Source organism: Portunus trituberculatus, chromosome 38, assembly GCF_017591435.1.
Source record: "Portunus trituberculatus isolate SZX2019 chromosome 38, ASM1759143v1, whole genome shotgun sequence".
Lineage (NCBI taxonomy): Eukaryota > Metazoa > Arthropoda > Malacostraca > Decapoda > Portunidae > Portunus > Portunus trituberculatus.
Window position 1 is genome coordinate 13,281,404 of NC_059292.1, and position 24,692 is coordinate 13,306,095.

The 24,692-nt window shown below is 36.4% G+C and overlaps 1 protein-coding gene across 2 annotated transcripts in view; it reads right to left on the minus strand.

The window, feature by feature from the left end:
- Positions 1-213: 213 nt before the first annotated feature.
- LOC123514779 (E3 ubiquitin-protein ligase RMND5A-like) overlaps positions 214-24,692 on the minus strand; it is a 30,329-nt gene continuing 5,850 nt past the window's right edge. For both annotated transcript variants that reach the window (XM_045272937.1, XM_045272936.1), the window contains exons 6-9: positions 17,157-17,322; positions 16,389-16,491; positions 15,919-16,073; positions 214-5,182 (exon numbers count right to left, since the gene is read on the minus strand). In XM_045272937.1, the coding sequence (XP_045128872.1) occupies positions 5,119-5,182; positions 15,919-16,073; positions 16,389-16,491; positions 17,157-17,322 (488 nt within the window). In that variant the 3' untranslated portion in view covers positions 214-5,118. The remainder of the gene's footprint in view (positions 5,183-15,918; positions 16,074-16,388; positions 16,492-17,156; positions 17,323-24,692) is intronic.

Consider the following 24,692-nt stretch of genomic DNA (forward strand, 5'->3'; position numbering starts at 1 on the left):
TATCCACTGTCTTGGCTATCCTTTTGAGATACTATGACTCCAAGGAATGGCATCATGATAGACTAATTACATTATCTTGTATAAATAACAAAGGTAAAAGCTGTTACATGAAGTTCTCTAGTTAAAAGGAAACTATGGATGGATAATTAAATATACACATATGTACATAGTACACAATTGGAATTAAAATACTTGATGGAATTAAAATACAACTAAAAGTTCAATAACAAATTTATAGACATCTACATAAAATACAAACTGCAAAATGACATAGTTTTCCCCATTGAAGGTATAGAAGGCAAGGAATTGAAGTGATCATATTTGAAATAAATGATAATGAACACCAAGATACATCACATCTCTTGGACTATCACATACACATCGCATGGTAAGTAATGAATGTAATTACAAGTATGAATTTTATTTACTGTAGCTATCCTAAGTTATTTAAGTCTACATACAGCCTATAAGCTTCAATAATTTTTGCGTGATATGAAAACTAATTCCACAGCTGCCAGAGGTTACTCTGCTGCAACACGAGGAACCATACACAAGATGCATGAAAAGAACCATGAATGACATGAGGTAACATGTATCAATCGCAGCTGACTAGCATGTTGGAGGGGAGCAGATGTACTGCAATATGAGTCTTAAATTATAGCATAAGCACTCACTTCAGATGGGCCTAGGTTGTATTAAGATTTCTTTCAAGAAAACAAAATACTGTACTACATGTTTATCAACATCCCCCACAATTAACTTGTAATTCTGATGAGGCACTCCAGCAGCCCAGTGCAGTCATCTTGTTACTGTGCATATACATATGAAATGGAGAGAAAAAAAAATGTCTACAAAGCAACTTGGCTGTATGATGGCATTTCATGTGCTAAATTGGTGAGACAATCAGTGATCTAACAGCATGGGATGATTCCTGTCGCTAAGGTATTTCTATCCAATTTGGAATGAGATTTTGCTTCACTTAATCAATAATTTGATAGGCAATGGATACAATTCTAACCTCTCTCATAAAGACCTCTTGTTATTGAAAGACTTTGAAGACTGTAACACCAATTACTGTTGTGGTTAGGTCTTCCTTTCATGTAGTATGCAAAATTGGTGTTTCTAGAAAATTATGCTACTATGGAAAGATTCTGTTTTTCTTGAAGTGCTAAATAACAATTATGATTGTTTCATTGGTTGTAAATGCAAAATTACTTTAGCAAGACAATGCTTCCTATCATATCTGTCATTGATCTAATAATTGTGATGCCATGTAGTACATCCATGAGTGGTTAGTAAAAAATAGCAATCTTAAAACAAATAAAAATAAGCAAACATATGCAGTCTATCTACCTATCCTCTTATCCCCCTAACCATGTCATTCCACATGCCCCCCCCCCACAGATAACTCATTTCCACAGCACACTCTTTGACTGGTGTACAAATTTTCATTTTCTTTGAGAGTACAATTCCTTCAATTTCTCTTTATGGCCAAAGATCCTTTCATAACCCTTGAAAGTCATCCCATAATACTTCCAATATCATAGGACTCTTATTTCTTCATCCATCTTTACATGTTTACACTTGTCCCTGATACATTGGAACACTGATTTAACCCCTTCGCTACCGACTCCCGTCACTCCCACACTACATAACCCCCCACCCCAAGCACCTGTTTTGTTGGGAGTGCAGACATAGAAAGACATTCATTTCATCCCTTGTGACATCAAGCCACTTTTTTCCCATAAACTTTTTGGGATTTATTGCTGGGTTGTCCATGAAAAACTTGGCTGCACAGACATTCGTCCACAAACACAGCGACTCTACCACCTCGTCTGACATGAATAGCTGGAAGCAGTTCAAAGCACTCATGTCATTCCTTGGTACATCAGGATGAACACCAGAAAAATCCTCAATCAGGACCAGAACAGTACCAGAACACTGGTCAGCAAAGGGATCAGATAAGAGAGAGAAAGTGTGGAGGGAAGCATGCAGTGCAGGGCTGCATGGCCGCTCGTCATCCTCGCCACTTACATCACTTTCTTCCTTGGAGCTACTGGCCTCACTGTCATTTTCTGGCAAATATTCCTCATCTGAGTCACTAATAAGGCCTTCTGATTGAGATTCATTGTCCTCAGAATCCTATAATTCATCTAATAGATCCAGGTCTCCCTCAAAATCACTCAAGGATGACAATGACAACGCCATTACGCGACACTGCCCGCCAGCCACTATCCCTCCCCTCAGGCCTCACAACCCTCCCCCCACAAGCCAACTTACCCAATTAATGTCCCTGAAAACAAAATGTGCCAGTTAGTCACTTTGTCACTGAATCATAAAAAAAAAACACAAACCGAGTAGATGAAGCCCTATTGGAGCGGTGGCATACACATATACTTTGTCAGTTCAGTAGCAACAATTTCATATGACGTACTATGGTATGTTATCAGTAGCAAAGGGGTTAACATGAATCAGATTAAAATTATTGATTTAAAACAGCACCTAAAAGAAAAGGCAAAAATTAATTTTAAATTAATCATTTCAATTTGAAGAGAATTAAAAAATTGGCACACATTGTTTTCAAGGGGAACTTTCATGGACTCTAATTCACACAAAAAATCAATATTCTGCTGTACATACCTGAATTCTTTCACCTCCATTCTTTTCATTCCCTTTTCTCGGCACACTTCTACAAAATAATGTAGAGTCACACACTTCCACTTCCTCTATCATTTTTTTTTTCTTGTACACACTTTCAGTTTCTGTCACAAACATATATCTATAAAAATTATAGGTACATAATTTTCTTAAGTTTTCTTGCACTATCTGCTGGTAATTGAGTAATTCATAAATCATCCCAATCAATCAAGTTTCAATCTTTCCCCAGTATTTTCTACTTTGGTTTCCCTCTCTCATGCAATCAACCATAGAAATATCAAACTATGAAACAACACATACCCCTGCCTTACTCTTGCTCCTGTGAGAAAAATTTCACCAAGCTCTCTTTCTCTCTACTACATATACAAATAGTCTATCATAAGCAAATATCTTTGTTTCCTTCCAAAACTAAACCAGCATGCACAAAAAAACCCAGTGATGGCCAGATTGAAGATTGTTCTTAGAAGATTGCAGTAAATTATTCACATTTGGTGCAATACTAGAGGATGTTAATGTTGCTAAGTTTTAGTATATCTATTACTTATAGGAAACAAAGAATTATACTTTTGCTACAGACTTATATGCAGATACACATTGCATCTGAAGCAATTCGCATAAGTAATATGTAAACGATGTTTTACTAGGTTGATATTCCATCACAGTGGTGTAACTGAGACAAAATGCCTAAATACATATATTCACAAGCATTTCCTCATATCTTAGCCACTGGGCCTCACGGTTAAAAGCAGACCAACTGCATGATTCATGTTCTTCCTTCTGTCAGTGAATGACATATTTTGTTATAAGAGTGTAACATTTGTTATTACTAGCAGAATTAACCATGAAACCAGATTTGCTCAAGATATAATTAAAATAAGATCTTCCTTCCTGAAACCTATATCCTTTACATGACCAGAGAACCAAAATGAGGACAGACAATGGTGATCAAAGTGTTGTCTGGAAAAGCATGACAGCCACACTTAAAAACCTTCATTTTATAATAATCCTAAGCCTTCACTTTAAAACCACTCCCAAAAAAGTCAATATACTGAAAAGCATTTACACAGTATATGTAAAATGAATGCAGTAGTATCAGTCTATGCACTGCATTCTATGAGTCATGTATTTCAAAGTTACTAATAAAAGAATGAGATGAAAATATAAACAACATTTAATTAGGAACCTGCACTGAATATATACTGTACATGTATATTATGATGGATCAAATTATGACTGTCTAGTATTCTCTAAAATCCTATCAAGATTTTCAATTCATAAACACAAAATTTGGTAAAGCACCCAATATAAATAAGTACTTTCTATACACAATAATAACTAAATCTATAAACAAACATAGTGTTTCCTTTACAAAATTCCTCATGTGAGAATAACTATCTGTATGATGTAATGGGGCATAGGTGAAGATCTAACACAATGTGAAAACCAAACTTCTCAGTTAAAGCACAACTAACTGCCTTAATCTCTCTTAAAAAGCAAAGCACATTCTTATCTACATAAAACTAGGACTGATACACTATTCAGTACATCATAACTAAAATCATCCGTATCACTAATCACCTTAGTCAGACCAATGCTGATAAACCTCTCCAGTTATCTCTGCATCCATTAGTTGTCTGTCTAATTTATTTTTTTCTAGCAATTTTATGTTCTCAAAACATAAAAGATTCTCTTACACCATCTTTATATTACATCTAAGCATTATTCTCATACTAATTCCAATCAAGTTACCATATTTTTTTGGCTTGTAAGTTCATAAGCTAAGATATCTGAAACCACATGTTCCACATCCATATCTGCTAGTCATGAAGTACAAGTACATGCAAGCAAAGAAACCAGGATCGTTGTTAATTACTTCTAGAACAGTCTAGTTCAAATCTGTCAACTTTAATGCCTCTATGAAGTAACAATAGCAGGCAAGTCTGCACTTACATTTAATCCTTACAAACACAAGTTCTCTCTTTCCCACAACTCATTTCTTCTCTAAGCAAGAATGCTGTTCCCTCCATATACTTTGACTTCTTTCATCAGTAATTATGCTTAAACCATAGACATCTCTCAAATACTAAGTCATTAATTTCCATCACTTAAAGAAGAAAGGGGAAAGTATTACTTGGTATACATTTACACTCGTGAGCCAAAAGGTCTACTGAGTTTAACTTCTATTGTAATTAAAACTGTGAACCTGCTATACCCTTGCATTAATACTAAAATTCTAGAGAGATCTGTTCTATTACCTAATACATACAGCTACTCACTATGAAAGCACAGACTTTAGAATTACTTTACAATGATGAAATGAAGATGACTGGTTGATCATAGATATATCAAACAATGATATAAAAGAATGCATTTGTATTTCTTGAATATAAACTAGTGAAAAAGCTTACTTACAGTGAAATATATTTGTTGACACAGTATATATAAAACAGGAGACAGTGATTAAAAGAATATTTGAACAGCATCTGCAGGATTTTGTTCCACAGGACAGTAGGGACACTTCAGCCTGGCAGGGAAGGGAAAACACACAGTAAATTAAGAGATTATAAATTACCGTTTTCATGTATCTAGCAACATACTAATACATCTATTAATAAAAAGCAATCATTTTAAAAATTCTATATAAATAAATCAAATATTAAAAATATAACAATCATTAATATGGACCTCAAAATCATAATTACACACAAGACTCATTCATATTCTGGTCTTTGTAAGTTAGTGACTGATGGTACAATACTCTGTTGTGAAGAAAGAAAGCGGTAGCAAGTCGCAACTTTCACCGAGTTCCTCACCATGCAAGATTAAATAACTCTAATCACTAGTGTAATGTGTTTATAAAAAGGAAGTTTCAAAGTACTGTAAACCCTGGGTAAGTCGGACCCAAATAAACCAAATATTGGATGAGTCAGACTCTTTCAGTAATTCATTTTTTCCATAATATCATTTTTACTTCTATCACAATAGCACAAGTGGACATTCTTTGCCCTCGGACTGAGTAATGTTCAGCCACTAGGCTGATATACTGGCTAGAATACTCTGGATAGATCTTACATCCTCAGTGTCATTAGAGTTGTCCGAGCCATTACATGCAAAACAGCTTGTGTGCTGCGGCATTGTTTGCACAGCTAACAGCAACAAAGAGGCAGTGTCTACCTCAGTTTTCACTTGCATAAAAGGTATATTTCTAATGTGTGTGTGTGTGTGTGTGTGTGTGTGTGTGTGTGTGTGTGTGTGTGTGTGTGTGTGTGTGTGTGTGTGTGTATTTACCTATTTGTATTTACCTATTTGTGTATTACAGGGCCCAAGCTAAGCTCTCTGTGTCATGTCTCCTTGTCCACTCCTGTCATATCTCTCTTTCATCTGATTGACACACACCGCGTCAACGACATCACTGCTCAGTTTATTCCACTTATCAATACTACGATGCGGGAAACTGTACTTTCTCACGTCATTTAGACGGATGCCCTTTATTAGTTTTTTTCCATGTCCTCAGAGGTAATTACTTGCGGTCACCTTTATCAAGTCTCTGTCCATTATGTCAATCTTGTTCACCAATTTATACATAGTTATCATGTCTCCTCTTGTTCTTCTCTCTTCTAGTGTGGTCAGCCCCAGCTTCCTCAGTCTTTCCTCATAGTCTAACTCCCTGAGTCCTGGTACCATCCTTGTTGCCAGCCTCTGTTCCCTTTCCACCTTCTTCACATTTTTCTTCATATGCGGTGACCAGACACAAGCTGCATATTCTAACTGGGGTCTTATTAAGGTACATAATATCTTCTTCATCATTCCTTCATCTAGGTAGTGGAATGCAAGGCCAATATTTTGAAGCATGTTATATGTTTTCCAAAATATCTTGTTAATGTGTTTCTCCGGTGACAAAGTGTTTTGCACGGTTACTCCTAAGTCTTTCTCCTCATTGGTCTCTTTAATTTTCTCATCACCCAGCCTGTAATCCCTGTTTGGTCTGTATCTACTTCTTCCCATTTTCATAACATGGGTCTTGTTTATATTAAATTCCATCTGCCACTCTTTACTCCACTCATATATTTTATCAAGATCTTCCTGTAACTTGTTACAATCTTCCACATTCTTTACTCTCCTCATAATTTTAGTATCGTCCACAAACATGTTCATGTAACTGTCAATTCCTACTGGCATATCATTAACATAAATCAAAAACATGATGGGACCAAGCACTGACCCTTGTGGAACTCCACTGGTTACCTTCTTCCACTCGGACTTCCTTCCTCTCACCACTGTTCTCATTTCTCTTCCCACTAAGTAATTTTCCATCCATTTTGCTAGTTTATCATTTACTCCTCCAATCTTCTTTAGTTTCCACATCAGTCTATTGTGTGGTACTTTATCAAAGGCCTTTCTCAAGTCCAGGTAGATAGCATCCACCCATCCCTCTCTATGTTGTAGTATGTCAGTCACTCTTGAATAAAAACATAATAAATTGGATACACACGATCTTCCTTTTCTGAAACCAAACTGCCTTTCACTCAGAATGTTTTCACTTTCTAGATACTCACTCCACTTAGCTTTAATTACTTCTTCACATACCTTGCACAATATACTAGTCAACGATACTGGTCTATAATTTAACGGTTCCATTCTACTACCATTCTTATATATAGGCACAATGTCAGCTCTTTTCCACTCTTTCGGGACTAATCCTGTTCGTATGGAGGTTTCCACAATATCAAATATAGGGTTCAACAATTGATCCTTACATTCTTTTAGCAACCTCCCAGATATGCCATCAGGCCCCATTGATTTATTAATATCCAGATTGCTTATAATTTTCCTTACATCTTCCTTAGTAACCATGATGTCCTGCATTTGCTTTATTTCCGTAGGCCTTCCTCCCATAAAATGCTCCTCCTTTGTAAACACTTTGCAAAAGTTGTCGTTCAAAATTTCAGCTATATCTCCAGCATCCTCATATACTTCTTCCCATTTTTACCTTTTCTATTGCCTCCCTTTTATTTAGTTTTCCATTTATGAATTTGTAAAACATTTTGGGTCACTATCACAGTTTTCCACCACCCTCTGTTCATATTCCTTCTGTGCTGTTCTCCTTACTTCAACATATCTATTCCTTGCTGTTTTGTAAACTTCTCTTGATAATACATCACTGTTTTTCTTAAGTTTCTTCCATGCCTTTTCTTTGTTCTTTTTTGCTTCTTCACAATTTCTATTAAACCACTGTTTATTATTTAAAGTCCTCTTTCTGTGATATGGCACAAACTTTTCACAGCAGAGTTATATAAATCCATAAATTTATCGTATTTCAATTGCATATCCCTTTCCTGGTATACCACAGACCAGTCAATTTCATTAAAGAACTCCCTTATATGGTTATAATTTGCCCTAGTATAATTTAATTTTTCCTCCCTGTGTTCCACAATCTTATCTGTGCTTAATTCTGTATCCAGCTCAAAGCTTAGGACATCATGATCGCTTTTCCCCAAGGGACATTCATGTTCAATTTCCTCTTTTAGAGATGCCCTGGTAAATACCAAATCCAACCTTGCTGCAACATCTTGTCCCCTGCACCTTGTTGGTGATCTCACCCACTGTGTCATCAAGTTATTTGTTGCTACCTTTAACAATTCCTCTGCCCACTCACCACCGTTCACCACTTCGTAGTCTTCCCACACTATTTCTTTACAATTAAAGTCTCCGACTATCATCACTCTATCCTTTCTGATGAGTTCTTGCTTCATTCTGTCTAGAGTATTTCTCATCACTATTTGATACTGTTCATATTCCCAAGCACTGGTTCTGGGTGGTATGTATACTGTTATAATATTAATGTCCCTCTTGCCATCTGTTATAAGCATACTTATCACTTCCTCATTTCCCTTACTATAGTTCACCTCCTTCACTATCAGATCTTCCTTAGTAAGAACCATTATATCACCACCACCTTTATTTTTTCTATAATTTCTCCATACTCTGTAGTGTTTGACATCAAACCAATCTAACTTTATTTCGGGCCTTAACTTTGTTTCCACCACACACATTGTGTGTGTGTGTGTGTGTGTGTGTGTGTGTGTGTGTGTGTGTGTGTGTGTGTGTGTGTATTTACCTAGTTGTATTTACCTAGTTGTAGTTTTCAGGGCCTCTTTATCTCGTGTGACCCCGTCTCCATATCTACACTTATTCAATCTTTCTTTAAAAGTGTCACACTTTGCAGACACTACTTCTTCATCTAAACTGTTCCATCTCAATATATCTCTGGAAACTATTTTTTTATATCTCTCAGACATCTTCCCTTTCTCAGCTTTTTACTATCATCTTGTGCTTCATGTCATATTCTTCTCTCAAGATCAGTTTCTCATTATCCACTTGGTCCATTCCGTTGATCAATTTATAGACTTGTATCAGGTCTCCTCTCTCCCTTCTTTGTTCCAAGGTTGGTAGATCCATAGCCTTTAGTCTCTCCTCATATGTCATTCCTTCAAGATCTGGGACCATTCTTGTAGCCATTTTTTGTAGCCTCTCCAATTTTCTAGTGTTTCTTTTTATGAGGGGTCCACACTACTCCTGCATATTCCAATCTAGGTCTTATTATAGTATTTATCAATTTCTTCATCATTTCTTTGTCCATGTAGTGAAATGCTACTCCATTATTCCTCAGCAAATGTGTGTGTGTGTGTGTATTTACCTAGTTTTACCTAGTTGTAGTTTTACAGGGCCTTTATGCTCTTTTCCTCTCCATATCTACACTTATCCAATTTTTCCTTAAAACTATGTACACTCTTTGCTGATACCACTTCCTCACTCAAACTGTTCCAAGTCTCAACACATCTTTGCGGGAAACTAAATTTTTTAACATCTCTCAGACATCGTCCCTTCCTTAGTTTCTTACTATCATCTTGTGCTTCTAAAGTCATATTCTTCTCTCAGGAGTTTCTCATTATCCACTTCATCCATTCCGTTAATCAATTTATAAACTTGTATCAGATCCCCTCTCTCTCTTCTCTGCTCCAAGGTTGGTAGATCCATTGCCTTTAGTCTCTCCTCATATGCCATCCCTTTAAATTCTGGAACCATTCTTGTAGCCATTTTTGTAGTCTCTCCAATTTTCTTATGTGTTTCTTTTTTTAGTCCACACAACTCCTGCATATTCAATCTAGGTCTTATTTTAGTACTTATCAATTTCTTCATCATTTCTTGTCCATATAGTGAAATGCTACTCCAATATTCCTTAGCAAATTTATGTCTCTGAAAATTCTATCAATATGGCTAACCTTGATTATTTTCTTCCATTGTCACTCCCAAGTCCTTTTCCTTTTTACTTTTTCTAGTTCTACTCCATCTCCCATCTTATAGATTCCCACTGGTCGTCTTTCACTTTTTCCCATTTCCATGACATGGCTTTTGTCCACATTGAATTCCATCTCCATTTTTGCTCCATTTCCAGATCTTGTTTAAGTCTTCCTGTAGTATTTCACAATCCTCTTTTGTTTAATGACTCTGCACAGTTTCATCGTCCATAAACAGATTTATGCAGCTGTTCACTCCCTCTGGCATGTCATTTATATATGAGAAAAATATTGTGTGTGTGTGTGTGTGTGTGTGTGTGTGTGTGTGTGTGTGTGTGTGTGTGTGTGTGTGTGTGTGTGTGTGTGTGTATTTACCTAATTGTATTTACCTAATTGTAACATACGGAAAAGAGCTATGCTCGTACTGTCCCGTCTCCATATCTACTAATGTCCAGCTTTTTCTTAAAATCATGAATATTCCTTGCGTTGACCACTTCCACGTCTAAACTATTCCATGCTTCCACCCTTCTATGAGGAAGCTATATTTTTCACATCTCTCCTATAAGTGGCCATTTTAGTTTTTCCCATGCCCTCTCGACATTCTTTCATTCCACATACACAGATCTTCCCTATCCATTTTTCCATGCCAATCATCACTCTGTATATTGCTATCAGGTCTCCCCTTTCTCTTCTGTTTTCCAGGGTCGGAAGTTGCATTCTGTTCAGTCTGTCTTCATAAGTCAAATCTCTTAAGTCAGGCACCATTTTGTTGCAGCCCTCTGTACTTTCTCTAGTTTCCTTATGTGTTTCTTTAAGTTCGAGCCCACTGTATTGTTGCATATTCAAGCCTTGGTCTTATCATTGCAGTAATTATTTTCTTCATCATTTCTTCATCTAAATATACGAACGCCACTCTTATGTTCCTCAATAAGTTCAATACTTCTCCAATTATTTTGTTTATATGTCTCTCTGGCGATAGGTCATTGGTAATTGTCACCCCAAGGTCTTTTTCTTCATGACTGGTTTTATGTCTTCATTTCCTATCTTGTACATACTCCTGATTCTTCTTTCACTCTTGCCAAACTCTAATTTCTTGCATTTTGTCGTGTTGAACTCCATTTGCCATGTACAGCTCCATTTCCATATTCTGTCCAAGTCTTCCTGGAGTAGTTCGCAATCTTTGTCACATCTCACTTTTCTTAACAATTTTGCATCGTCTGCAAATAGGCTCACATAACTGGACACCCCATCCACCATGTCATTTATGTAGACCGCAAACATTACTGGTGCCAACACTGATCCCTGTGGAACTCCACTCTCCACCAAGCCCCATTCTGATGGTCTGTCCTTAATTATTGTTCTCATTTCTCTTCCTACCAAAAGTCTTCCATCCATTTTAGTAAACTGCCATGCACTCCTCCTACCATTTCAAGTTTCCAGATCAGTCTCCGTGTGGTACCTTATCAAAGGCCTTTTTAAATCCAGATATATTCCATCAGCCCAACCATCTCTTTCCTGTATTACATCTATCACCCTCGAATAGTAACATATCAGGTTTGTCGTGCATGAACGCCCTTTTCTAAAACCAAATTGACACTCACAAAGTATGTCATTTTTCTCCAAGAAGTCTGTCCATCTATTCTTCACCACCCTCTCACACATCTTAGCTACCACACTTGTAAGTGACACTGGTCTATAGTTCAATGGGTCTCTCTTGTTACCTGATTTATAAATTGGGACAATGTTAGCTCTTTTCCAGTCTTGGGGCACTACACCTTCCCTTAATGAGGCATCAATTACTTCACAAACTTTTTCTGCCAGTTGCTCCCTGCATTCTCTTAAAATCCATCCTGATACCCCATCAGGTCCCACAGCTTTTCTCACTTCTAGACTCCCTATCATATTCTTGATCTCCTCCACAGTTACTTGAAACTCCTTCATAATCCCTTTCTGTTCCATTACCAGTGGCTTGTGTGTGTGTGTGTGTGTGTGTGTGTGTGTGTGTGTGTGTGTGTGTGTGTGTGTGTGTGTGTGTGTGTGTGTGTGTGTGTGTGTGTGTGTGTGTGTGTGTGTGTGTGTGTGTGTGTGTGTGTCCTGTCTCCACATCTCCATTTATCTCATCTTTCCTTAAAGTTATACACATTATGTGCTGTAAAAACTTCATTATCCAATGCATTCCATTTTTCCACCGTTCTGTGTGGAAAACTTTATTTTCCAATATCCTTCACACACTGCCTCACCCTGATCTTTTCATGTCCTCTTGTCATTCCATCTTCTGTCAACAGCACCAGGTCTTCTTTGTCTATCTTTTCAATATCATTGACTATCTTATGCAGTGGAGACTCAATACTCTAATGTCTGAATAGTCAAACTTTTCAATAGTCGAACGCAAAAGTTCAACTTAATACTCGAAAAAATACCTATTAGTCGAACATCCATCCACATGGCTGTAAACAAAGGGTCTCTCCCTTCCCGCCGCCCCACGTGCCCTACCGGTCCACCGCAGCCAGTTTATCCTTCATTGTTGTAAGAATAACATTGTCCTGCGCTTTCTCTCCGCAGTTTTTTTCTTTTTTTTTTTTCTTTACATTTAGAAACTTACTGTATAATGGCACCGAAGAGGCTTGTTAGTGGTGAGAATCAGCCTACAAGAATGTTGTGACAACCATCAAAAGGAAAAAGGAGATTATTGATAAATACGAGAATAAAGGAAGAATACCATATCTGGCAGCTGAGTATTGTATGGCTAAATCTACAGTAGCCACAATACTGAAGAAGACAGCTCATTAAAAGAGCTGATGTGGCGACTGGTGTGAAAAGGCAATTTAAGCGACCTGCAGCAGTGGAAGAAATGGGAAAATTGTTGATTGGATAAACCAAAGGTAGATGGCTGGTGATTCTTTGTCAGAGGCATAATTTGTGCGAAGGCTACGCTGCTGGATCGTGATCTTATTTCTGATACTACATCTGACTCCAATGATGATTTTAAAGGAAGCAGAGGGTTGTTTGTGAATTTCAAGAAAAGAACTGGAATTCATTCTGTTGTGAGGCACGGTGAGCCCCCAAGTCAGGAGTAAACATATGCTATACGTCACTGTGTCACCAACTCCAGTGACAGTGATTTCACGGTGTCCGATTATACCACCTCTCCCACGCGCCTTACTTCTACACCCCCGAGTTTTAGGGGTTCATTGTGATGAAACTGGCCTGTTTTGAAGGAGAGAGAAAAAAAAAAAAAACTATCAAACATGATCTATTTAACAAAGGAAGAGAAGTGTTTGCCAGGACACAAGCCCATGAAAAACAGGTTAACCCTGAAAAATTAAACTGCTGCTTTATCCTAAACTTGGGTTTGGCAATGGCTGGAACAAATTACCTGATTTATAAGTATCAATAGTCGAACTTTTTAATACTCGAACGGCCATTTGGAACAAATTATATTCTAGTATTGAGTCTCCACTGTACATTGTTATTAGGTCCCCACATTCTCTTCTATCTTATGAGGTTGGCAGTCCCATTTCCTTCAGTCGTTCTTCATATGTGAGGTCCTTTAATTCCGGCACCATCTTTGTAGCAATCTTCTGTATCCTTTCCATTTTCTTATATCCTTTTTTTGAGCTCAGAGACCATACCACTGCTGCATATTCCAGCCTTGGACGTATCATGCTTGTGATGATTTTTTCAGCATATCTTTATCCATGTAATGAAATGCCACTCTTATATTAGTCAATATTTTATATGATAGCCCAAATATCTTACTTATATGTTTTTTCAGGGCTCAGATTTTCCTGTATGATCACTCCCAGATCTTTTTCCTCTTTCGTCTTCATTATTTGTTCCTTTCACATCAAATAGTTCCATACCGGTCTCCTCTTACTCTTTCCTAGTTCCATTATGTGACATTTCTTGGCATTAAACTCCAATTTCCACTTCTTGCTCCATTCATAGATCTTGTTTATATCCTGAGAAGACCTTCTCTGGTTTTGATAACTCTTAGCAGCTTTGCATCATCAGCGAATAAATTTATATAACTGTTTATCCCAACGTGAATGTCGTTTACATAAATCTGAAACGTAATGCGGGCTAACACTGACCCTTGTAGCACTCCACTAGTTACTTTAGCCCAAGTTGAGTATGTATCTCTGATCACAGTTCTCATTTCTCTATCCTTCAAATAATCCCTTGTCCATTCGAGCAAAGTTCCTCGCAGTCCTCCTATGTTCTCTAGTTTCCAAAGTAGGCTTCCATGTGTAATAATAATAATAATAATAATAATAATAATAATAATAATAATAATAATAATAATACGGTTTATTAGTAATTGCAGTGAATGTGTGTATTTACCTAGTTGTAGTTTTACAGGGCCTGGGCTTTATGCTTGTGTGGCCCCATCTCCATATCTACACTTATCCAATCTTATTTTAAAAGTATGCACACTCGTTGCTGACACTACTTCTTCATTCAAACTGTTTCACGTCTCAATACATCTTTGCGGGAAACTATATTTTTTAACATCTCTCAGACATCTTTCCTTTCTCAGCTTTTTACTATGAATTGGACTAATTGGGGGAAAAGGCAAATTTGGCTTTTGTCCACATTGAATTCCATTTCCCACTTTTTACTCCATTCCCAGATCTTATTTAGGTCTTCTTGCAGTATTGCACAATCCTCTTTTTGCTTTATAACTCTGCACAGTTTCGTATCATCTGCAAACAGATTTATGTAGCTGTGTAATTCACTGTTTGATCTGCTGCAGTCTCTGACGAGACAGCCAGACGTTACCCTACGGAATGAGCTCAGAGCTCATTATTTCCGATCTTCGGATAGGCCTGAGACCAGGCACACACCACACACCGGGACAACAAGGTCACAACTCCTCGATTTACATGTGTGTACCTACTCACTGCTAGGTGAACAGGCGCTACATGTGAAAGGAGACACACCCAAATATCTCCACCTGGTGTGTGGGAATCAAACCCGGTCATCTGGCTTGTGAAGCCAGCGCCTAACCACTGAGCTGTATATGTGTGTGTGTGTGTGTGTGTGTGTGTGTGTGTGTGTGTGTGTGTGTGTGTGTGTGTGTGTGTGTGTGTGTGTGTGTGTGTGTGTGTATGCCATGTATGTAGTACTATATGTAGTACCTATTTACACAAAACATTACACAGATCATATCAACTGTTGGTAGTATCTGGAGTGTAAAATGTGAAAAAAAAAAAACTCAAGTACAGGTTTTCAGATAACTCAAATTTGCCTTTTCCCCCAATTAGTCCAATTCATGCAGGGGTTACTGTAATAGTGTGTGAAGAAGCAATGTGATTGGATGATGCTTCATAGTAAGATATAATAATAAGTGCATTTTTCTTTTTGACTCATGATAGTTTTTACCTGGAGGGTGTCTCAAGAAAATGCTCCATCAGTACCATAATGCATTTTCATATTCCTTGTGATTACTATTTGGTGATTTTATACATCTTCAGAAGTTTATGTGGGTATCAGAATAGTGAAGACTCTTCTGACCTCTACAGACCGTTCCTAATGCAAATAAAATCATCTAATCTTACCCAAAACTCAAGGTAAAAATGCATCCCAGTACTGAAGGGGGTTAATACTGTTCCTCCTTACCTATACTTGCAAATCAAAAAAATTACACACACAGGAAAGTCTCATTTCCAAAGTTTCCAATATAAAAAAAAACTAATTGTAACATCAGTAAATAAAGGCCTATTTTCAATATACCAACTTAAAAGTAAAATCATGTGATATTCATTCGGGAATAAGTGATTATATAATCACAAAGTAAAAATGAATGCCCTGTAATGCATTAGCAGCAATTACTACATTTTAATTAATTTAACAATATAAAAAGGTATGAGTGACAAATGAAAACCAAAATCCCATGTTTTGTGACTTTTCTGTAAATTATTCAATTACAGTAACATTAAAAGCCGGCACAAAAACTCACTTGGCGCTAGTTGTGAGTTTGTTGAGAGCATCTCGAGAGATGACGTGGCCACATATGAGGCGCATTGGAGGATTGCTTTCTGTTGACTGCTGCCGCAATATTGGGCAAGCAAATATGGAGTGATAGCGTGATGATGGGCCCAAGTCTATCTCAATCTGTGAAGTAATATGTTAACAGCTGTAGGCCCTGTACACTGTAACAGCAAGCAAGCATGCTGGGAAAACTTTACAAGCAGCATATCATCAATGATGGAATGATCTCTGAAGGGTATAAATCTGTTTAGTACATCAACAAAACTCTATGAAAAATTAAAGTCTGCTTTAGCTTTGGAAAGATGCTTCTATAGATTTAATTGGAATAATTATTCAACTTACATTGCAAAAGATACTTAGTTTCAAGAGCTTTCATAAGCATGCAACAAGTGTCATACATGTTGCCAATAGTGAGACTGCCTGTCATCACATACTTACTGGCAACTCCTCTTTAGTGTTCCACATGTTGTGTACAGCTCGCTGCTGCATAACCTGCTTGATGTTCAGCAGTACAGGCAGAGCTGTACACCCCGCATTGACACTGAAAAGGAAATGTTATTCATATGCATTCTGCAGAAAATGAGAATCCTTGCACTTTCATCCTAACTGGATCACAGAAATATAAAAACAAAGTTCTTGTCCAGAGAATAAATACATGAAACCTAATTCATGGACACTTGCAACACTTGAAACTAATTTAATTTCACTGTTTCTAAGCACTATACTGATATTATACAACTGCATGAGGAATTCCATATCCACGTTAAATATGCCATTTCATTTACTATTTACAAAACAGAGATAGGAGATAGCATTATGAAATATATCAACTATGAAAAGAAATAATTACTTGCAACTGCCAAATAAGTATTCACATTAGAATAAATTTCATAGCTCCAAACCTTAAAAATATGTAGTTCCCTTTACCTAAAAATTAAAAAATAAAAAAAAACAATGAAGAAAAATTGGTAGGTTTCAAAATGAGTCTAATTCTTAATCATTTCTCTTTACAATCTTCTAGTCTACTAACTTTCCTTTTATGCAATCAACAAGCCCTTAAATGGCTCTGACATATATTTATTTATTTTGTCTCAGAACATCATTCAAGGTCTCGCTCTTCCGTTACCAGAAATCATTTTTCTCACATTAAATCATATTATCCTATCAATTTTTCCTATATGTGACCATAAGGCTTAAACAACTCACCAAACAGCCAAGGAGCTATCTACTGAAAGACCAAGTAGAGCACAGGCATCACGGGTGAACACCTCACAGATCTCAGACCACTGATGGGAACCCAAGAGATCCGTGTAAGGGGAATGCTCCAAGCCACCCTTCACATACAGTAGGCAGCCCATCAAACTCTGGATGACTGTAATAGAATGACTAGCATTATTCATTCATTACTTATATATTCATACACAATGCTTTGACTATAAATATCTTGGTAAGACGGTCACTTTTCACAGAGACTACAAAATAGGACAACCACTCTTGAGAAAGGTACACCAAACTCCTTTGTTTATGAAACTTTAAAACTAATATATATGAACAAAATTATCAAAGTCATAAAATTACAATATATCAAATTTGATGACACCATCCAATAAGGAATATGTGTATAATATTTTCATATATATATATATATATATATATATATATATATATATATATATATATATATATATATATATATATATATATATATATATATATAATCAAATTCATGAAGCCTTTCCTTTATCTAAATAAAAAGCATATTCTGTATGGCACACAAGAAGTTTTATATATGAACAAAATTATCAAAGTCATAAAATTACAATATATCAAATTTGATGACACCATCCAATAAGGAATATGTGTATAATATTTTCATATATATATATATATATATATATATATATATATATATATATATATATATATATATATATATATATATATATAATCAAATTCATGAAGCCTTTCCTTTATCTAAATAAAAAGCATATTCTGTATGGCACACAAGAAGTTTTTGCCCAGACAAGTGTGGTAACATCAGAGAGTAAAGTTAAATAAAGGGATCCAACCCACCAAAGAGAAAATATAAGTTAAGGAACCTATATTTGGAATAATCAGTACTAGAAGTGCTCCAAATTTTGCATTTTTCAAAATTCAGGAATACACAATTCCAAGATGTTTAAAATCTAAAGTTCCACAGTAATATCATCTATCAAATTAAACAGCATTTTACATTTAATTATTTGTAATATAAATCACATTACAGATACTCATGTTACATTTACATATACAAGAATAGGTAGCATTGGGTGAAACGATCCAATGAAAACTATGGTAGGCAACAAGTGTTGGGCCCTGGTAAGTTTTTCTGTTCAAGGAACCTTAGTCAAGATCATGGCTATCCTTAGTCTGTAGGACTGTGGAGTTAAGACAGGACAGGTTCTCACCAACCACAAGGGCCATTGCCATATGCATAATATAGCCTTGCTGATAGCCCTATTGTCTTCTGTATCTGATAACACCATGTAATTAAACCAAATGCTGCGAACCTTTTACAGAGGTTATAGAGACTACATTAAATTCACACATCAGCAACTGTTCTCCATTCATAATCATTTTGAGTTGCTCCACAAACATTCCTTTTTACAGCAAACACTCTCTTCACACCATCTATACATCCCATTTCTTAACCTCTAATCTTTATCATCTGATCCCATTATCATCTTCACCACAGGTGAGCATTATCGCATCAACCCACCACAAATACAATATTGGATTATTGGTTACCCAATGCAGATCTTCCTCACTACATGATTTACTGTTGTACAATATTTCTTTTACGCACGTTGGATGGGCACTCAATCACACTGCACACAAGTATAGCTGCCTTTCTTTGGATAGGTCAGTATGTATCCATGTATATACTGAGTTCATTTCCTTTCATTATCATTATTATTACTATTATCATTATTATGATTATTATTATCATTATTATTACAATTATTATTATTATTATCATTATTATCATGATCATTATCTTAATTATCATTTATCATTTATGTATTTTATCTATTACATTTCTATTTATTATTATGTATCAGAATCATCAATGGCATCATAATCAGTCACTGATCACTGATCAGCCTCTGTGCTGTAAATGCAGCAAGATTCTCTCATTATACTGAAGCCATTCTTTAGGAACAATATGCGCCACCCATTAGTAGCGAAGGAATGAATGTAGTCCGGTCCATTATAAATTAATTAACTCACTTAAATTTACTGCAAAGTCAAGCTAAGATTTGTAAATGCACAGGGCATATTTGAAGTAAAAGAATGAAGAAATGAGGCAAAGCAGCATTTATCTACATACTTGACCAACAGTCTCACACAAAGTGATCCTGACATGACTACAAATTCCAACACACATCATTCACACTCTGCCCTGTCAACTCAATACTCAATTATCATTATTACAATTATTATTATTATTATCATTATTATCATGATCATTATCTTAATTATCATTTATCATTTATGTATTTTATCTATTACATTTCTATTTATTATTATGTATCAGAATCATCAATGGCATCATAATCAGTCACTGATCACTGATCAGCCTCTGTGCTGTAAATGCAGCAAGATTCTCTCATTATACTGAAGCCATTCTTTAGGAACAATATGCGCCACCCATTAGTAGCGAAGGAATGAATGTAGTCTGGTCCATTATAAATTAATTAACTCACTTAAATTTACTGCAAAGTCAAGCTAAGATTTGTAAATGCACAGGGCATATTTGAAGTAAAAGAATGAAGAAATGAGGCAAAGCAGCATTTATCTACATACTTGACCAACAGTCTCACACAAAGTGATCCTGACATGACTACAAATTCCAACACACATCATTCACACTCTGCCCTGTCAACTCAATACTCAATTATCATATTTCAAGGACTTATTTATTTACAACATGCTTTGTTCATATACACCTAATATTTTGCCACAAACTAAATGCGTTACTAAATACATGGTCCTCTGACACCTCTAGATTACTTTGAATCCTGTGTTATCTCCTCCTTTCATTCATTTTCATGGTGCTGCATACCATAACTAAACACACTGTTAATTTCTCTCCATATCTTTCTTGCTTCATTCATTTAAAACCTCATCTCTATGTATGAAACTTCCCTCCATGTAGGGGAGAATATGACTCTAAAATACCCACAAAATATGTGCAGAAAGTAAGTAAAAATAAGATTAAGAATAAGAACAAATAAATAAGTGTTTGATTCCCTTTACTCTAGTAATTGGTGCAGCCGCCACACACTTCAAACCAGCTTGAATGAGTTGAGGCAGTGTTAGGTGAATTTCTACAACACTTGGATAAATTCAATGTACTCACAAATCTTTGAGTACCTCAACAAAGATAAGGAATTTGTGGAGTGTCCCTTTCCTAATTTAAGTTTTTTTGATGATTGAATTTCAGGTTTAGGTTGCTCTCGAGAAGTCTTTTCCATTATCATTTCCCAGAGGTTTCTTTTTTCTTTCAAAATTTGTATAATATCTATTTCTCTTTTATCAGTTTCTCTTCAAAAAAGTCTTCCCAATATCTCATTTTCTTTGGATATGGTTGCTGGAGTAAAGTTTCATCCTTTTCTTAATATTTGGAACACCAAAATATAAAATTATTTAGGTCTTCTATTTCCAGCTCATGCATTATACATCTTGTGTCATGATACTGATCTGTATGTCTCTTTATGTCTTGTAGAATGAAGCTATCTGTTTGCCCTTTGAATAAAATTTTGGATGATCTGGTGACCTGGCCATTTCAGAATGTTTACCGTATTTTACGGCTTCCAAGATGCACATTTTTTCTAAAAAATACCCTGAAAAATACTAGTGCGTCTTTCAAGATGAATGTTGTATAGTAACGCAACACCCAACCTCAAGTGAGCTTGGACACTTGACCGATAGCAACCTGGGTTTGTAAGTTGAGTCATTACATTATGATGTTAGCTTAAGTACTATTCAATTCAGCCTTTTATATGATGTAAACTCAGTACTTAGCTATTACTAGTATTTCCAATACCATAATCCTTCCTGGAGCCTACTCGGTATGTGGAGAAAATGAGCCGCTCCCTCATCTAATAGCAACACACACAAAAATACACATGAACGCACACACATGCCAGGTGCCTTTATACCTTTATTAATAGAACATCCAAATGGCTTACTCGTTCAAGCAAGAGTCAAAACTCCACTTGTGAATTACATTCACATTGATAAAGCCTGTGAAGCACGATTGCAAAATAAAATAAATACGAACTGCAGCACTGACACGTTCAGTTTTGGCGATTGGCAGATTCAGCTATGTTATTCAGCCTCCCAAATTCCCGAAACTTTGGAATTTCCGAATGACAAACCTCCGAAATTGAGGACTTTTACTTCATAAAAGGTTTGCTCACACCCTCATGTTGTGAAATATATTAGTTACCACCAGGTTGTCACACGTATCACAAGTTTTTTTGTCCTGGAAATTATCACCCATGGCTAGTTCATCGAAACGGTTTAGTTATACTATTGCATACAAGCTGGTCCAGTATATGGTGAATGTGTTCTTATATGAGAATGACTTTTCTTTTCTTAGGAATTTCTTTCAAATATTAGGGTGCGTCTTCCAAGATGCAGCATCTTACAAGCCATATCTTAGGCTTCAGGCAGGCATGCAAAGAAATACAGGCAACCCCCCTTAACAAAGTGGTTACGTTCCTAAAAAACCCTTAGTAAGTGAAACTTCGTTAAGCGAACCGATTATAACAAGTTTAACCCCTGACTTGAACTTCCATTGAGAGTAAACAAAGCGAGAGTGCATCATAGTACAGTGAAAGGTTTAATGAAAGTAAAAATTATGAAGTTAAACATTTAGGCAATTTAATTTAAGACTAAGTCATTATAATGTACATTAATGTATGTATGTAAGTAACTTTATAATGTTGATGATCTTAAATTTATGAAGGGAGGGAGAGTGGAGCGGGAAATACGCTAGCTGGCAAGCTGTGGAATGTAAACAAAAGGCACATCATTGTACAGCATACAAAACTTATGTACCACATTTCCACAAGGCTTTCCATTTTATCCATTAGAGTCATGAGTTCAGGTGGTTCTTTTAGCTTACACCAGCCTTCTTAATAGAGTCTGCTGACTTGAAAATAGTAGAGATGGAGTCAAGATGGTGGCCAGCAATGTTATTAGTTTTCTCACCTCTCTCGTGTCTGTGAATAATATCAAGCTTCACTTCCAGAGTAAGAGACTTCCTGGTCTTCTTAGCAATGCTAGGCGACATTGTAGGGCGTTTTGGTGGTAAGTTGAGCGAAGGAAGGCGAGCTGCTGGTGACACTGCTATTGTTTTGAACAGGGGGAGTGAGTGGTGCACATTTTGCTCACCAGAGGTGTTAGTGTATTCAAAAGCCTGTCAGCTTGCGTGATACGGCGGGACTTTCAGACTTGGAAAAAATTACCTGGATAAAACTTCATTATAATGAGTTTCGTATTCGTTAAACGAGCAGATGGTAGTAAAACATACAGTCGTGGGTCAACAAAGATTTACATCTTAACCCTTTCACTCCGGGGACGTTTTTATACGTCCTGCTGGCTATACGCTTTAATCTAAAGATGTTTGTTTTTATACGTCCTGCTGGCTATACGCCTAGTCTGAGGACGTTTTCATACGTCCTGCTGGCCATACGCCTAGTCCGAGGACGTTTTTACATGTCCTGTTCGCCATAAACATTTTAAAAAAGTCTATCCAGCAGTCAGCAGCCACACATTTTCTTAGAAATGAATGTTCTAGGAAAATGAATATGGGTAACAAAAAATTACTCTGCAGCCAAAAACAACTTTTCCCATAAAAGTAGTTTTTTTTCTGTTTTGTTAGCAGAAGCAGTAGCAGTAAGCCGAGAACCTTTCTCGGTTACTGCTGCTGCCACTGCTGAAGCTATATGCTGGACCACACTCCTTATATACACTCTGGCATGTGGTTTCAATTCTTCCTCGTGTTGTCTCAGGCATCACTTATCGCTCGCCTCTCTCTCTCTCTCTCTCTCTCTCTCTCAGTGCCTTACTTTTCAACCCTAACTCCCCCCCAACTCTTCCTGTGTGTGTGTGTGTGTGTGTGTGTGTGTGCGTGCTTGCTGATATTTATAGCTACACACACACACACACACACACACACACACACACTCTCTCTCTCTCTCTCTCTCTCTCTCCGTAAGAAAAAAATAAAGCTAAAAAGTTCTCTCTCTCTCTCTCTTTCTCTCTCTAACCGAGATCCAAATTATCAAACCCCACTCCCCCTCTGTGTGTGTGGGAGGAACAGTGTTTGCCTAGCAGCACTACACATGTTCTGAGACATCATTCTTCTTTCAAAAGAAACTTTATAAAATACATATGAAACAGGAAATGCACATTTCAGTAATATGTGGGAATGAATCAGCTATCTAACGGTATATACAGACTAATTGAGTAATTCTTCTTGGCACAAAAAGAAATTATATGGGAGACTATAAGGATATTACATTTTACAGTTGGCGCGCGTGGGCTGACACCGGATAGAAGCCCGCAAGAAGTTTGAATTGTCCAGCGTGAAGAGGTTAAGGTCTGTATGACAGCAATGTTAAGTGAGCTCTACCACACTAATAAGCTTTGCAATAATCCTTTGTTTTTCTAATGCCTCTCGCTTTGAAACTTTCTCTGAAACAGGTGAGCTCATTCTGAGACATCCTAGTACAAGCTAACAAAGTGGAATGTCACCAAAGGAAATTATCATGGCACTTGAAAGGAGGCTGTAGACTACAGATTTCCCCTTTCCATATGTCTTCATAAGCAGATTAATCTCTCTAGGGAAATATTTCTTCACCAATGAGATTCTGATGTCTCATTCTAAGGTGTTGGTGCAAAAAAAAAAAAAAAAAAAAGTAATGCAGGGATTTATTCTTCTACTGACTGATGACCTTCTTACTAGTATATTTCATGTGGCAACAGTGAAAAATGAGCTTAGAAACACTGTTAAACAGTAACCAGATATACCAAGTAAGCATATATTTAGATGTAAACCAGTGTTTGTGTATAAAACTAGAAGTTCTGAAAGAGCACTACTGGAGCTGTAACAAACATATTTTGCCTAAACTTTTTTTTCAGGGTATTGTAAACATCTTAAAGAATCTTTCTCCTAAAAAACTTACCATTCCTCCTACATTCATATGCCTCCCCTCTACCTTCCTCAAACACTTCATTACTTTACTCTTCATCTCATGCATTCTCAATTTCCTCCTTTCACACACTCTTCTAAACTCCTTTACCAGCTGTCTCAATCTCTGAAATAAATAACAACTGCATCACAAGGATATAATTTTTCCTTAGAGTATTTTGATATACATATAAGAAACTAAATATTTGTCTATTGAAGCAGCTGGTAATGTTCAGAAAGCAATACCTCTTCAAACCATTGCAAACAGCAACAAAAAATTTAATTAACATATATAATATATTCATAACTATCAATTCATACAATAGTAATTCCTTCTAATTTTTCAAAACACCTGTCTGGGACACCATTTCATTTCACATCCAAATATTTCTTTTACAGGATTAAATGGTTCTTTTGTTCTGAGCAAAACATCTTCCACTCTGGATATCCTTTCACAAGGAGCAGTCTTAATTTAATTTCTTTTTTTTTTCTCATGC